Source organism: Aulostomus chinensis, chromosome 17, assembly GCF_037954235.1.
Source record: "Aulostomus chinensis isolate RoL2024-O1b breed Wild chromosome 17, RoL_Achi_v1.0, whole genome shotgun sequence".
Lineage (NCBI taxonomy): Eukaryota > Metazoa > Chordata > Actinopteri > Syngnathiformes > Aulostomidae > Aulostomus > Aulostomus chinensis.
In genome coordinates, this window is record NC_141336.1 from 10,563,512 (window position 1) to 10,580,505 (window position 16,994).

A 16,994-nucleotide genomic window follows, 5' to 3' on the forward strand; every position below is an offset into this window, starting at 1 on the left:
TGTTCCTACACTCAGAAATGGTGTTGAAGCTTTGTAAAATTCAGTACCTTCACTGTGTTGATCTGCTGCTCAAGAGGCAAAGTAGAACTCTTCAGGACATCTAGTTGCTTTTCCTTCTCAGATATCCAAAGGGAAAAGGCTTCAAACCGAGCTCCAAACTGATCCCACTGAACTTTCATCCCCTCCACAGTCTCAACACTGGATCAAGAGATGACAATATAAATGAGCTATGCAAAACCCACAAATGGTTACCAGATAACCAACACTAAATTTTGATGATATTGTATTCCTATTCACTGTTTATGAGTGATCTTACTCTTTTTTGAGCCCTGCTTCTACTTTGTCCACTTGCTCGCTGAGGAAACGAGCCTGCTGTAAGAGCAGAGTCTTGTTCTTTGGTCCAAGCTGGATTTCTGTTGCTCTCTTCAGCAGAACATTCATATGAGAAGCTTCCGCTTCACACTGCTTCAGCATCACCTATGTTCACAAAATATTAGTACCAGTCTCTCTTTGGAAAGTATTTGTGGATTGGAGAAGAAAAACACAGAATATTTCCCAGAAGTAAACTCAAAGAAAAACTTTGCGTACCCTGGCTTGGTCCAGTTCAACAGAAAGGCTCTCTGGACTACTGAAGTTCAGGTCTCTCTCCATTGTTGAACGTGCCTTGTTGACAAAATCCTGGACTGCTTCCTGTTGGCTGTCAAACTCTTGCCAAGCTCCTAATGTGACCTAACAATGATATAGAACACAGCATTAACTTAATGGATACATCGTAGCACCTAAGAAAGTCTATCAAAGGCTGTATTCAGATCAGTGTTTCCCCTAGCTTTTTCGCTTTTGGGGGGGTGGGGTAGGGGGGCCGAAGCAGGAATGTGCATGGTCCGTCGTTGTGGTAGTTGGAGGACCCCCTCCCCAAAGGACCCAATTACCATAATTACAGAGAATTTGGGTCTGAATAAACAGTCAACGCTGTTTTGTCCTTACATTTTTCTTTATTTAACAAGATTTGACATCTTTTGAGATTCAACTATCAGTTCACACAGCAAAAATTTTCTCTGCCACATTCCAAAACTGCTGTGTCACTGGTCTGAGCTCCTCCAAGACAATAGTAGTGTTTTATCTTAATATAGAACTTCAGAATACAGAAATCCCTAATCTCTGGATTCCTATCAATCTGGGATGTGGCTACATCGCCAAACCAGGTCAAACCATATCTGATGATCAAAGGTGTATCATATCAAGTCAGTTCACTGACAAATTTGGATAGTAAATGTACACCTCACTGTATATAAGTGTAAAGGGTTCAGAACTTTGGATTATTAGGTGTACCTTCTTTTACTTGTACCCATATTGCATCTTTTCTGGAAAAGCACAATGAGTCCTGTCTTTTCCTTTCCTTGTATATTACAGCAGAAGTGTGAATAAAAGTTCACAAAAATTCTCAAACTATATAAATTATGACATTAATCTTCACAAGAGAGGGGCGACAACAGCCAAATAATTATTGAATGAGGCAACAGTTAGTGGCGTCATCAATGACGTGAATTGATCATGAAAGTTAGGCGTAACCTCAACAACTGATATTGATTGCTTGATTACATCATGTCCCATTTATCAGTGAATATTATACTGGGAGCAGCATGTTGCAGTGAATGGATTACATCAGACCAAACCAGAGTCATTTCATAAGAGAATTCCAGTTCATAACAAGCCAATACTGCACAAAATGCCTCCCTCCACTTCACTCCAACTTTGCTGTTACAACACACTATTCTTCAGGATAATGATATTGATTTAAAAAATGATGTAATGTTGTTCACAGACAGTGTCTGAAAGCTTTCCTGAATGATTGCCATTGCCCACCTCCAGACTTTGCTCCTGTGAATCCATATTCTGTTCCATTTTGGTGAGTGTGTTCTCCAAACTCTGCAGGTCCTGCTGCAGAATTTCTCCCAGACCCTCCTCAGCCTGGAGCTGCTGGCCTCTAGTAATCAGCTGCTGGACATCTTTTCTCTTTAGCTTCAGTCGTTTCAGTAGTTGCTGAGAGAAGAGAGCACCAATCAAATAGCTAAGCAACTAAATGGAATTAATATAAATAAAACGCCAATGACTTTGATTATATTTTCCATAAGAAGTACCCGGTGAACCAGCAATAGCTGTTGAGCTTCTCTAACAGTGGGACAGTCCAGTATTTTGGAAACCTCAGCTTGAGCTTCTTTCTGTCCCTGAACAAGATCATTCAAAGTAGCTTGTACTTCTTCCCTAAATTGCACACAGTCGCCAACAGCCAGGATCATCTTCTCAGCCTAGGAGATACACAAAGTAGAAAACATACAATAGATGAACAAATATGTGTTAAAATGCTTGTTTTCTGAATTTCCCAGAGGTGATATAATGTCTGGGTTGAGTGAAGAACTTTAATACAACAAGCAAAAACTTCACCTACCTCTAACAGAGAGGCAAGAAGACCTTTAAAATCCGAAGAGAGTTTGCTCAGTGTGCTTTCTTGCCTTTGGGCATCGCTGTCAGCACAGATTTCAATAAGTGTGGCCATACGGGCCCTCAACCAGCCAAGATTCCCCTCCTGTAGCTCTGCATCATTCCTCAGCTCCTGCACACAACAACACAAAGTGATGCAGCTCATGCGGTCACAAGATTCATCTGATGTAAAGCATTTTTCATGTCCCCTGTCCTCCATGGTGACACAATATACCAGCAGCACATCACAAGGGGGAACATGCAGGAGATAGAAGGAAGGGAATGTCAGTGGGTAGTTGGACTCTGGATTGTGTAAGTGCCACTAACTTACCATAATGGTAGCCTTCACCTGGCTGTATTTTCTGGGGTCATTGGCCCGATTTCGCAGCAGCCTCAGCTGGCTTTCTTTAGATATAAGCCAGCAGGAGAGTTCGGCATACCTGATCACATAATGACAAAAGGAAAATTTGAATTTCAAACTCAAAAAGACATCAGGAATTTACAATTTACAATTACTTTTGTCACATTAAATGTTACATTTTCAAATTCCGCCATCACTGAGTCTACCACAGCTTTTGTCAAGACATTTGTCAGGCCTTAAAAAAACACCTACTGTATGAGGAAATATGTTTATTACCCATCCTCCCTGATGCCCAACACAAAGAAAGATACCCATCTCTTCTTTGCACTGCTTTAGGGAGCTGAGACCCACAAAGACTAGCGCAATTGCTTAGTGCAATGTATAGTAGTAGCAGGGATGTTAGCATACCTCAGTTAAAAGAAATAAAGACAAAAGATCAAAAAAACATTTTTTGTCTGCATTAATATAATACGCTTGGCATAGCATTCATTATGAAGTAATAATTCAAAATAATCCTACTTCACTGGTACTACTCTCCTGATGGTGTGCAGTAATTTGAAGCAGCACCTAAAAAGCCTCAATGTGACTAGATGAGCCATTGCTACTACTAATCATGGAGGACTTTGGAAAGAGGATGAGGAGGATTATATCTGGACGAACCAAGATTAGGAGTTTTTTTTATTTGATGACTTTTGACAGAGGTATGCAAACATTTCCCACCCAGTACCATTCGAATCTAAAATATCTAAGCTAAGTAGCAGTCAGCTGGTCTCTGTGGGTCTCCGGTCTCTAATTCAGTACAGAGGAGCAAAGGGTTTTGAGCTTCTTGTCCATTGGTTTGACCTGAGTGGAAGTTTTACGATTATTGTACCTTGCACTGTAGTCCTTCCATTTATCTTGGTGCTGCATTAGCTTTTGATGAGTGTTTTCAATTTCCTCGCGGACCTCAAATACATCCTTTCTCGCTGTCTCTAGGGTTTGGTGGGCAGGGTCACCCTCAGGAAGTTTCTGACAAAGTTCCTCCATAAGATGCAGCCTCTTCTCACAGATGGATAGAGGACCTTTTTCCCGAAAGAAGGCCTGAAGTGGAACAGAATTATACATTTTGGGTTGGAAGTGCACACCAAGTGCATATGGTGTAGATGAACAAGTAAGTGTGCTACTGCTTTATATAGTATATACAGTGTGTAATTGGTCTTGAGGTGACACAACTGGATTATAGGGTGATAAATTATTAGACCTAAAAGCATTTAGAACAAGAAAAAGGGGCAAGATACAGCTGAATGGGGACAAATTTATGGGATTTAGGTCACTGAGAGAATTTTTTCACACAGTTAGTCATAACCAGAAACTGAGCCAAGAAGCCAGCCACTCAGTGCTCACTCTGTGCTCCTTGATGAGCCTTTCACTCCCAATGCTTGCCAGGTGGCGGTTCTCCCTGGTCACCTCAGCCTGACACTCCTGCAGCGACGCCATCAACTTGTTCTTCTCTACTTCCACTTTTAGGTGAAGGAGGTGAAAGGGTGCGTCTGTCTGGGTATCCTAGGAGATATAAAGAAACAGGTAGATTATATAACAGTTTGGGTTTTTTTTTAGATTCATGGTTTTCCCTCATGATTTGGAGGTTGCACCATGAAGTTGAAAAATCCATAACAAATATAAGCTATAACATGTGTACTAGAGTTGCTTTAACTGTAGTCATGGAACTCACCTTCCATTGTTTGTGCAGTTTGCGGACTGTTTCTTGCAGTGACTGCTGCTCCTGCTCTGGCAAAATGTCTGTCAGTTCATCACAAGCCTTGAGGAAAGTATTCAGCACACGCTGGTCCAACTGACCAAAGAATTCCTGCCAAAACACCACAAGTTTCACATACTTGACAGTGCAGGGCAGGGAGGGCACGTCTCTATAACATTTAAAATACATTTTCTGGTCCTGCTAAGGCATCGAAGAATAGTATCAACCATCTGCAGCAGCTTATTATTGAAGCTCTTTCTGCAACCACAGAATTCATTTGCTCATTTACTTAGACAGTAGCTTTCATGTACAAGGTTAATAACATCATGCAAATAATTTGTTAGGACTCTATAAAAACTACTTTCAGAAGTCACAATAGGAAGTTCTATTGTATCAAATCCCTTTAGTAATTTATAAGTATGCACTGTAAATTGTGCAATGAAGGTCAAGTCAGAATCACTTCTATATCACTGGAATAACTAAAGGCTGATGAATAAAAAGATTCAACATACATGAAAAGAAATAGCATAGATTATGTTTCTGCCATGACACAGTACACAGTACAATGACAATGATTATACAAATCTTCTACGAAAAGGCATGGAAGTCAAAATATGACGACAAAGTAGCGCAGGTGTGGTGTAAGAGGGCTTTTTTTACCGTGTGTTTTTTGAGAAGCTCCTCTGGGTTCCCTCTTTCTGTCAAACAGTTCTCTGCCATTTTTAGAGCTTTCTCCAGCTCTACTTGTGACTCATCAAACCTCTTCATAAGGCTGCTGTTTGCCTCCACTCGCTTCCGCCACTCTGTTGATTCTCTAAACATTGCCTAGACAAAAATACATTAATGCCGTAAGTGTTGTAAAAGCTTAAATGCTGACTGGAAGAAGCCTCATGGTTTACCTGTGAGGAGGCCTGGAGGTCGCCGACTCTTTTCTGCAGGAGACTCATGTCCATGTGCTCCAGAGTTTTACTGCTGTTCATTATTTTCTGGATGGTCTGGTGATTTCTCTCGATCACTGTCAGACATTTCTTGCAGCTGTGCGTGAAAGTCGCCAGCTCCTGTAGTATTCAAGGTCAGGATCTGATTAGTCATTTATTGATATTTTAATCAAACAGTGATAGTGCCATATTGCAATGTGCTGAAGAGTCACCTGGCATTTCTGTTTGAAGTCTACAGGTCCCTCTGTCTCAGGGGTGCTGGTGATATGACTGGCCTTCTCCAGAGCTTGGTAGAACCCAGTGATGTTCTTTTCCATTTCTTCAAGTGGAGGTAAAAGGGACTGAGACTCCCTCAGCAGAGGCACACATCGTTCCCGAACCTGCTTATACACACGGGTTTAGTTTGTTGAGTGTATCCAGTGTGTTCCCTGCATCAACTGCACAGAACCACACTCTGATGTCCATAACTCAACACTGTATTTGCAGATACTGCTGTATTCATTTCACCTCATTGATTCTAATGTGAAGCTCTGTTTAATCAGAATAAATCCAAAAGTTAACTGCTCAGAAATAGCACATTGTTGTGAGTTTCACTTGTCAAAATAAAAATTTCAAATAATTCAACAATTTAGTGAAAGCCATGGTGAGTGTATGAAACAAAGCTTTACTGCAGTTAACGCCAACCATGCCTCCACTACTCGCTCCTGTCACAGCAACCTTGACCTCTGACCATTTCATCTTTCCTGAGTGGATTTTTGTCTTAAATTCCCCTTGAGGCATTCCAGAAATATTGTGGTAACAAGAATGGGACCATACAGTAAATAAGAATTTTCGACAAGAAATGAATTGTGACTTAAATTCTTGCATCAATGCTTGGTAGGTTAACTTGTTTTAGCGAATATTCAAGTTCGGTTAAGGCAAGACATTTACTATAAATTGTACTGATCTATAATGAACACATATGATAACACACTGCACAAAGCCCCAAAAAGACAAACCAAGTGAAACAGCTGGATGAGAAACTGCATATAGATATGGACGCACTTTGCTAAGCTGCTCTTTGATGGAGGCCATCACAGCCATCATCTGGGACACTTCCTCCGGTGCGGTATCTTTGGTCAACAGCTGAGCAGTGCGGCTCGCTGCCTTACATGCTGCTTCCATTGCTGGTACTTTGTGCTTGGTTTCCTACAGGAAGTTGATGATTTTTCATTGTTAATGACAGAAATGAACCTAACTTAAGGAGGAGGATGAGTGTGTTCTGTTTACCTCAACATCTTGAACAAATGCCCTGACATTCAAAAAAGAGACTTGGATGGGAGCGTTCAGCTTCTCATTAGTTGCATCCATGAACATTTTCAAAGTATTAATACCATCTTGGTAATCTTGCCTCAACTTATCAACTTCGTCGGCTCTTGCATACTGCCGATGAAACAAAAGAAGACCATAAAAGTACATTTGCAAGCCACTGGAGTGAAAGCTAGTCTATCACATGTTGAAAAGTGTGATTCATTTACATATTTGACTTTGACAAACAGTTCCCTCCATCTGCCGTTCAGCAGAAGTAGCTGTTGCTTCAGATCCCGTGAGACTATATCATCACAGGTCTCAATAAGGAAGTTCCCAGCGTCATTCATGTCCATATGCTGCTGGATCCAGTGAGAGAGGTTTCGGAAAAAATCCTGTAACAAAAAGAAAACAAAAACATATAGCGATGGTATTGGGTGTACATCAATGATTTAATGAATCAAAAATATAAAGTAATCAATGCAAACTCAAAATACTGATTCATATTAGGATCCATCTTCTCAGGTGTACTTTTGAAATTACCACAGCACAGCAGCTTTACATATCCAACAACTTGTAATTGATTGTACACATATTGTCTCATATAAATTGCAAGCCCTCTAAACAAACTTACTCACTTTATTTTCTACTTTACTTACACGTTTGGCATTCTCTGACTGGTTGAGCATCTGCTCTGCGTCTTCCAGCCACGCTTGTAGAGCTGCAACTGTGCTACTATACTTTTCCCAGTTAGCAATCACCTCCTCAAGCATACTGCGAACACTCCGCAGCTCCAAGGCCAGGTGCTTCCATTGAGCGGTGGCATCACTGAGGAATTTACTCACCCCTTCTGCTTCATCAACTAGAAGATGAGAATATACCAACAGGTCAATATATTGAAACTTGTGATATATAAAAACTGCATTTAATTATTTCTTTTGATTAGATTTTTGATTCATCCTGTTAGCTGTGAAAGGTCATGCTAAAAAGCATTCCAATTAATGCAAAATTATTATCTTACCATGCACAATGCATATTTATAATTGTTGAATTCTAGGATGTTAAAAATAGTTTGGAAAAGAAAAGTGCAGCCCCAGATTACACAAGGAAATGGCTCAGAAGACAAGCAAAGTTACAAGTATTAAATATTGTCAGGCTTTTTTGGACTTACCTTTGTTACAGGTCTTAGACCCTGTAACATGAAGTCAGTGATACAACTGTTTACTGAGAGCCCATCAATACGAGTGATATAATCATAGAGTCCATTGAAAAGAATGAGGCTTACTTGAGCTGTCAGACTTTATGTACACCTCTGCTGCCTGCTTGAGGGCCGTGAAAATGATCTCATACTGCTCAAAGAACCTGTGGCCTTCAATGAAAGTCTGGGATGGAAACATCAAAGTCAAGATGAAATAGTCTGCAAGACACAGACTATAAATACTTCTGCAGAACGACAAATTAAACTCACCAGGTAACTCTGCAACAAGAGTTCAACAGAGTCTCGTCGGCCATATTTAATGATCCAGGACTTGAGCTTTGACTCAGCAGAGATGAGAAATGCCATTAGTCGGTACTTCATTTCCCAGAATTCCAGTTTGATCAAGTGGGCATGTGATGATGTAGACACAAAGTTGAACCTGCAAATTAAAAAGAAAGGATACAAACAGCAAAACTTTTACTTGGTTAAAGAGGATTGTTGTGATGTCAGCCCACATTGTGCAGGGTGGGTGATTTTGGGTTGTCTTTCTTGAAAATAAAGCAGTCTTGGTGTGGGTGGGACTGACTACATGACAAAACCCACCATGGCATCGCAATAGGATTGGCAAACATGAATTTGATGTGATTATACGAAACTGATGAAAGTCTTACCGTTCAGCCATATCTTGGAGCTGTTCGGGTGGGACAGGTACCCCATTCACTGATCTGTCCCTATGGATCTGCTGAAATGGTTGCCTATGTGATTCCAAGTTTTTCAATACTTCCTGCAAAAATGAAACACATTAAATTATGTCTACATTGTACTCGTATCAATTATATAATGATATGCTGAATTTCAAAGCGCTATTACCTTATGCTGTTCTAGTTTCCTGTGAAGAATATTGGCTGTCTCCTCGTGAGCATGCTGGATGGGAATATCTTCCCTTAGAGCCATCTCTGCCCTGTGAAGCCAGGCTCCAATCACTCCCAGAGGACCGGGCAGGGACTTGTCCAGATGGATATGCCAGTCCAGCAGCTGCAATTGACATCCATTTAAAAAAAAAAAAACTGGTAAACACAAGATCCTTGGAAGCTATGCTGATCAAAACCTGTCCACATGCTCACAAGCAACCAGGCTACAAAAAGGTCTAGACGAGCTGTCCAGAGGAGAACAAAACCTTCTCTGTATCCGTCTCCTCCCCTCTGAACAAACTCTATTCAAAGGCCTGCATGTCAGGGAACTTTCAGTGACAGCAAGCGAAGCTTTGATTTACCTCATTGTGTTAGCAATGAACAAAGAAAAGTTAAAATAATAATAAAAAAAAGCTTTATACTCAGGTCAAGTTAATTCTAGAAACATAAGCAATTATTTGTGGCTGGGTGGTAAATTATTCATGTCATGCAGAGATATTCAAAATCACCCTGGCAGACACACGGTCCCAGGCTTGCTTGACCAAAGCTTGGTCCACAGACAGCTTGCCATCCCTGTGGACTGGTTGCAGTAGTGGATCTGTCTGCTTTTTTTTCATCTCATACTGCACACGGAAGGTCTTAAATGCCTGCAAAAGACAGATAAACACGGGTAGTAAGGGTTGATAAATAACTTTGATGTAACTGTGTTCTTTGTGTTTTCAGGCCTGATTTTACCTGGTATTTGTCTGTGAGGTTTCCCTCTGCTCCTTGAGCTCTCAGCACATCTCTCTCCAGCTGGTCTAAAAAGACCTTTAGCTCTCTCAGCAGCTTCCGCTCCTCCCTCTGTCACAATCAGTAAACAGTCAGATTAGAGACACAGAAACAAAAGCATTGTTCTGTTTCTTTTTTTCCTAATCAGCATGCCAACATGATGAGAAACTGACATTCCAGAAAGACCTAAACAATTGTGGTTAGAGAGGGAAAAAATGACATTGGAAGTATAGAGCTGTAAACCTGTTATGGGAGGCTGAAAGGGGCATTAGTATCTTCCTCAAACCTCTGATGTTAATTTAATTGAACATACCTCAAGCATTTGCTCAATATCTTGGGGAGCAAACTATCCCGGAAAGCAGCAAAGCACACAGAGAGATGCAGACACACCGAAAAAATGCATTAGAGTAGCAAGGAACAAAATGAATGGGAAACTGAACAGGGGAGGAGGGAGTACACTCAGAAGAAAAAGCATGCAGCTCAACAACCTGAACTCTCACCTGAAGTACTGGCACTGACAGTGCAAAAGTTGGAATTGAGCCAAGACGAAGCTTAATTTGTACAAAAAGTAAATAGATGATAGAAATTAAAATGAGTGCGTGATGATGAAAAGCAAAATATTGATGTGTAAATTGCTACGATTATTTATATAATGTAATGTAAGGAAATGAAAAACAGAAAGAGCTGGCAGCACGATTATTTTTTTCATTCCCATCATGATCTATCATTTGATACTGTTTTTACATCACATCACAAGTTTTATCTTATCTCTTTTTCGTCCAAACCCTGCCTTCTTTGTTGTGGGGCAAAGAGATTGGAGAATCACAAACTTATGTATCCTTCTGTTGTTGGCACTTTTTACCCCCAATGTTGAGATGGGGCAGTGGATACACACTAATTGATGTAAACTTGCTTTGATCTTTGTTTTTTGTTTCCTTGGTCTTTATGTCTTTAATTAATTCATTATAATAAGAAATCAAAAATAAACAAAGAATATTGAAAAAAATAACAACTCTGAGACCTTTCAGTGGACCACATTTTTAATAACCAAGCGTACATCTTATTTTCTTGCATACACGTAGCTGCTCACAAATAAAATCAGCACCATCCTGTAGATTATGTTTGGCTTTCCTTTGGAGAGAACTCCTTATTCATTAATTACATAACCACACCTACTGAATTGTAGTACTTTGTCTGCATATTGAAAGGCCAGGTCAATGTAAAATTCGATGTGCTGCTGATTCATACTAATATGTTATTTTGGGAGCAGCTGAGCAGAAATGGATACATGGCACAATTCTGTAAGAAGGGACAAAAAAACCTGACCTATTGCAAGGGAACCAAATATATTGTGAGGAAATGCAAAAAAATACAAATTGTTGTTTTGACTCTTAGGGGGCATTGTATTCTACCAAGAATGATCCACGAGACATTTTTGATGAACGTGAATAGCAACAATGCACGACTGAAGCACATGAATGTGACTTCTCACACAGTACTTTATTGGAAAAATTTGACACTCCCCTGGTATAATGACTAAAGTATCTATCCCTGTCTTGTATTTGAAACAAGGTACCTCATCATGCTGCTCGTCAGTCTCAGAGTGGTGAGGGTTTGGGTAGTGCTTGAGGAACTGAGCCACATATGTCATGATGGATTTCTCATCTGGCTTGTCCACATCCACATCTACAGAGCAAAACAAACAACAATCAATGAACCACACACTAACCAATAAACAATAAGCTGATCTACACATGACCTCTAAAGTAAAAGTAAAAATGATGTAATAGTTGAATTAATGAAAGACAGACACAACCTAGACATTGCATTTGGCATAAAAAATGTGTCATCAAGAGCACACATCTCCCCAGGCCTGACAGCTAATTATACACACTTAATTTCATCATTCCATCCTCAACCTGCTGTTACAAGAAATTAGGGTCAAACTCCCTTGAAAGCAGAGATGTTTCAGTGCAGTTTTTTGTGCAATAAAGCATCATGACGCTGTTCATCAAGACAGAACCGCGGACCCACTGCAGACTGCTTGACTTCCACATAGTGAGGCACAAGTTAAAGCACTGGAGGGTCTCATATATTTGCTTGGCCACAAACATGAAAAATGGATTGAAGGAGGAATACGATTTACTCTTGTAGAAAGCCCAGTAGCATGGAATTATGAGTGTACATTTGCTAATGTTTTCCGACCTTGAAACTCTTTTGGATTATCATGCAAATTAAGAATAAGACAGACTGATTTAATTACACAGACTCATTCTTAATCAGTCTGAAAACGACAGAATCCTTAATTCAGGTCAGTGGCACCTTCTGGATCCAGCAGACGAGGAATGCCCAGCTCATTTTCTGCAAGTGCAAAGGCCTCTTCCAAGTTCTCCCTGTTGCTCCTTCTGTGGACTAGGTTCATGTCCACCAGGTCTGGCCTGATGGCGTGCACCACCGACTGAAATGCGATGCCATCACGCCAACTGGGACCAAAGTCCTTCACCTCAATTCCATGATACCTGAGAAACATATATGGAAAGATTTTCATTTGTGTTCTTGTGTATAAATAAAGACCCCATATAAATCTGTGGCAAATGAGAGTTGCCTTACAGGCCCTAGTATACACATATCTATACATCTATATCACATCTATTACAAGACCTAACCAAAAAAATTACAGATGACAACAAGTGACAACATACTTGGCAGCAGTACACTGCACCCATCTGAGCAGGGCCTTCTTGGCATTGCCCTGAAACTTCACCACCTTTCTCTTCATGGGAGGGCTTCCTGTTTCTGAGCTGGCTATACTCTCCACAGAAGAGTTGCTGTTGGATAGAGCCTGAAGTGCTGGCAGGTTGCTGGTCAACTCCTCAATCTAGATGAAGACAAGAATATGGCTAGAGCATGCAACTGGGGAAATATCAACATTTATGGTAATATCAATCTTTGCAAACTGCACTATTTTTCACATTGTACAGCATATCTAATGAGAACTGCATTAATCATACATTACATATCAAGTGTTTAGAAGTGCTGTCGATACAAATTTAGTCAAGTTAATCTCATTAATGCAATTGTCCAATTAATCATGATTTATTGCACAAATAAAATATGTGTATTCAGTTGTGTGTACAGGATGAATTGTAATAAATGTATATGTGGTCTTGGAATAGACAAATACGTGACAATGGCTTTGAAGAATCCGTTTTTTGAACCTTCATCAATAAAATCTCAGCTTAGATGATTTCTACAAAAGATATCTTAATTTGCTAAGTAATAAATTTAGGGAAATCTTGCCCTTTCTACTTGCTTGATCCACTTTGTCATTTTGACTGTTGAGTCCCAGCGTGTGTGGGTTTGTCCTGGATGAGTGACTCTTCTGCTCGTCTGTGTGAGGCTAGATGAACTTTCACCTGTGTTTGCAGGACTTGGTTTGAAACATTTGACTATTTTACAGCACTTTGCTAAAGCGCCACTGTTCATGTAGGAGGGATGCTCAGCTGTGTGTGTGTGCTCCTCATGCCCATTAGCAAGGAATCATAAGTCAAACTTAGTCCTATGATTTATTTGCATTAAACTTCAAGGTCTCCAGATTAATCGTGCACACATCAACATTCAGAGCACAAGAGTTTAAAAAAGACATCAAATACGAACTGGAACAAAATGTTGAACAAAAACAACTGGTCAGGGAGTTTTGTGATGTTCCACTTAGAATGAGCTCTTATTAAATGAAATGAATTATTACCTGGAAGTAGAGGATAATGGTCCATATCAACCCAAGGACTATTGATGGTCTTCCATCTGCAATGTCAGTGGCATGAATGTTAACCAGCTTGATCTGAAACAAAAGACAAATGTAAATTATTTTGACACATAGCATAGAAGTTAGGGGGATTTCCTGCATAGTCACCCAGAGAAGATCACTGTTTTTCATAGCTTATAACATTGCAAGCCCTTTTTTCGCACATTGCCATCAAAGCCAGGTCTTTGATGCAGGCGAATATTGTAATTATGGAACATCTGTATAGCCAAACAAGGGAAAAAAAAACAGAAACAGCCACAGTGAAGTGACCTGGAAATGAAAAAAAAAAAGAAGATTGTATTGTATTCAATTAGCCATATCAGGAAAAGCAGATGTACCACAGCACTGCAAACCCTGCAGTGGAGAAATTACAAAATGTGTCATATTTGGAACATTAGACAGCATTGTAGTCAAAATGCATCAAAATGCATGTCAGTAGTAGAGCAAATGACTGCATGAATAGAAAGGTGGCTGTATCCAAGCACCGCATAGCACGCGTCAAATAAAAAGAATGCATACAGAATATGATCAGAGACTATGATTGCAGAGACTAACCGGAGATCCTCGATACACAGACTGAAGGTGCACATGATGGGAGAGAGATCACAACAATGTAAGACTCAGTCCTCAGGGAACCCAGAGAAAAGTGGGACACAGGCTTCATGGAGCCGAGGGATTTAGAGACGGGTTATGTAACCAAGAGGTCCTGTTTCTGGCTACCAAGTACTGTCTATGTCGTACATTACAAACACAGAGGCACCTTGTATACACTAGCAAACATCTGATGAATAGGAATTTCTCATGTGGTCTTAATCATACCCCGACCTCTTACAGGGACATGCCATCACTTACCTTCCTGCCTTCGAGGAATTTGAGTGCTGTGCCGATGTTAGAAACCCAGTGGATCCTCTTCAGCTGACGGCCTTGCTCTGAGGGCTGCAGATGGTAAATACAGAGGGGGTGAAAATCTAGCCAGTCAAGGATGTAATACCATACAATTCTGACATACATAGTGAGAAATTAAAGGGATGGTTCAGATTGAAATGGGTTGTATGAGGTAGTCATAGTAAGAGTCTTATGTTCAGCAGATGTGGGTCAACATGTGTCCCGTGCAGAAAGCTGAGAGCTGTGGCAGCTCTGAAACTGATGAGGACATGAGACTGCAGAAAAAACATTTCATCCACCAAATTTATGCCCACCTCTTTCTTTATTTACATGTATGCTGTATTTGCCACATCTTTACCCCTTTTCCTTTCCTATTAAACAACCCTTCCTTCTGGCTCTACATTTTTCAACTGAATATTTTCCTTGAATTTCTGCAAATGCTACACACTCTGTTACGTCAAATCAAATAGCAGAACTGCACTGCTACAGAGTAAAACAGTGCAGGACAAGCGTAAGGATACAAGGAAGTTCTACGACAGTAAAAATGGGGATTTTTTGACTTTGAAAGTAAAGAAAGGAGAAAATGTTACAAATACAGTGTATATGTGAATGATTATTGATTTTTTTCAACAGGTGTTTATTTGGAAATTTCTACATTTGCTGTCCTCAGCAGTACAATGCCAAGCTACAATGCCACTGGTGCTCTCAGCACAGAAGACATGTTGATCCACATCTACCCATACGATGAATGATTACTTCATACAACCCACTTCAAAAAATCCAAACTATCCCTTTAGATATACAGCATAATTCACCATTGTCCTTACTAAACAATTTTGTAGCTGAAAAAACATGTTTGCTGCTAGGACTAGCATAGCTCTTATTTCATATTTGAACAAGATTAATGCTGTAATGAAAACTATATAATCTTGTTCTTTTAAACAGTCTGATACAGAGGCTGATATTAAGCAGCAAAGACTCATTTTGAAAAAAACAAAAGATTAGCAGATAACAGCCTTTTAGTCGACATGGTAGTTAGAATCAAGACAGGTCTGATTACTAAATCCCTGCCAGTGTCTGAGCCTCTGTATGAGTGTCAATTAGAAAAGAATCAGAAAAACAGATGCTGGTGAGTTTCTCAGATTGGAAAATCTCCATGACCGTGCTGTGAACCGACATTGAATATGAGCAATAATGATGTCCCAAACTTGGAATTTGGGGATCTTCTAAATGTAGTATATAAGGATCCTGCAGGTCAAGAGAACAGGAATTTCAGAAATTAAAAAGGGGACTTTTAAACTTGCAGTATTTTGGCCACCACAAACAAGGAATTTACATCACTGCATTCAGTAGAGTCTCCTGTCTGCCACGATATAAAGGCTGTGTTTGAGTATTAAGCCAGATATGTCTCTCAGCCACATCTTTATATAAACAGAGAAATTAGCATGTTAGCCTCTAACTGCAGTTGAGGCATCCCAACTGGTTCAGATTTTGGACTGCTTCTCTGATGTCTGTGGTGCTTATCAAATATTTGACTGACATGTCTTCAGTTTAACTTCTATTTTAACCTTTGTCCAATGGAAGCCGGGACAGGCTTAAGCTCCCTGCAACCCTTAACAGGATAAGTTGTATAGACGATGGCTGGATGCATGGGTTGAAAGGTCTACCCTATGTATAAAGCCATTGATGGTGTAGTCTAAATCCGTGATTCCAAAATTGGGGACCATGTGTTACATCAGAGGGTAGAGAAGTAAATCAATCAGTGACATCCTGTCACAACCATCCATCAAAAATAAATCAGTAGTTTATTTATTCCCACCTGCATTCTGAGATCCAATCAGGGGAGGAGTGGGAGTTTCTACTCCTCCCCTGATATGATCTCACTCCCCATGCCTAAACTCAGCAAAAAATACCAGAGTCAGGGTAGGGTTGTGGGCAGGTTCTCTAGTGATGCACCCCAGTACATCCATTTCCTCCAGGGTCAGGAAGAATTAAGGGGTTTTACATCCAATATTTTACCTTACTTCAAATATGGATGAATGTTTGAAACAACCTCTCCTAGTGTCAGTCAGAGGATGCACTACAACAGCTAAAGACAAAGTCTCAACCGTGGAGACCATCTGCTGTGGGGCTTCCAGTGTCTGACTGAACTAGCAGTAAGGTTAGGGGTGCTAGCCTAGCCACTGGTGGTGCTAGCGCAGCTTGTGTGAAATCCAACAGTGCAGATGAATCCACAGTCGTGAGAAGCCATTCATATTGTGCCTGAACTGACGTGCTTCACGTCAGTCGTTTTTGATTAAATTAGATGCTTATGAGGCTGAATAAAGAGCAAAAACGGTGAGTAACACTGGCATGTATTCATATGCAAGGCCTCATATACATGTTTCTTATACTTTTTTTTTCTTATACTTATACTCTTTTGTAGCGAGCTTACAAACATGGAGCAAACGTTACAAAAAAACAGAACATATCATGAGTGTTAGCTGTCTGTGGAGGTACACAGCAGGGGGTGGAATGTTTCAAGGGTAGAGTTTGGGAACCATTCTGGTCTAATATATTACATGATATACTACAATATGGATGTGCCAATCAAACATTGGGAATGATATTTATATTTTCATAAAA

At 40.2% G+C, this 16,994-nt stretch overlaps 1 protein-coding gene across 9 annotated transcripts in view; it reads right to left on the reverse strand.

Moving 5' to 3' along the window:
* The window catches only part of syne1b (spectrin repeat containing, nuclear envelope 1b), a 96,364-nt gene that overhangs the window by 63,127 nt on the left and 16,243 nt on the right, over positions 1–16,994 (reverse strand). For 7 of the 9 annotated variants that reach the window (XM_086182879.1, XM_086182885.1, XM_086182884.1 and 4 more), the window contains 29 exons: positions 14,337–14,420; positions 13,428–13,520; positions 12,382–12,557; positions 12,002–12,198; positions 11,256–11,365; positions 9,993–10,025; positions 9,644–9,751; positions 9,418–9,555; positions 8,868–9,032; positions 8,669–8,781; positions 8,268–8,436; positions 8,085–8,181; positions 7,459–7,661; positions 7,030–7,194; positions 6,782–6,934; positions 6,557–6,700; positions 5,725–5,892; positions 5,474–5,632; positions 5,235–5,399; positions 4,551–4,685; positions 4,223–4,381; positions 3,711–3,919; positions 2,810–2,918; positions 2,447–2,611; positions 2,139–2,306; positions 1,864–2,040; positions 589–729; positions 317–477; positions 48–198 (listed from right to left, as the gene is read on the reverse strand). In XM_086182879.1, coding sequence (XP_086039005.1) covers positions 48–198; positions 317–477; positions 589–729; positions 1,864–2,040; positions 2,139–2,306; positions 2,447–2,611; positions 2,810–2,918; positions 3,711–3,919; positions 4,223–4,381; positions 4,551–4,685; positions 5,235–5,399; positions 5,474–5,632; positions 5,725–5,892; positions 6,557–6,700; positions 6,782–6,934; positions 7,030–7,194; positions 7,459–7,661; positions 8,085–8,181; positions 8,268–8,436; positions 8,669–8,781; positions 8,868–9,032; positions 9,418–9,555; positions 9,644–9,751; positions 9,993–10,025; positions 11,256–11,365; positions 12,002–12,198; positions 12,382–12,557; positions 13,428–13,520; positions 14,337–14,420 — 4,215 coding nt within the window. Of the gene's footprint in view, positions 1–47; positions 199–316; positions 478–588; positions 730–1,863; positions 2,041–2,138; positions 2,307–2,446; positions 2,612–2,809; positions 2,919–3,710; positions 3,920–4,222; positions 4,382–4,550; positions 4,686–5,234; positions 5,400–5,473; positions 5,633–5,724; positions 5,893–6,556; positions 6,701–6,781; positions 6,935–7,029; positions 7,195–7,458; positions 7,662–7,970; positions 7,986–8,084; positions 8,182–8,267; positions 8,437–8,668; positions 8,782–8,867; positions 9,033–9,417; positions 9,556–9,643; positions 9,752–9,992; positions 10,026–11,255; positions 11,366–12,001; positions 12,199–12,381; positions 12,558–13,427; positions 13,521–14,336; positions 14,421–16,994 lie in introns of those variants that run through there. The other 2 variants (XM_086182880.1, XM_086182887.1) reach the window with 2 other exon arrangements.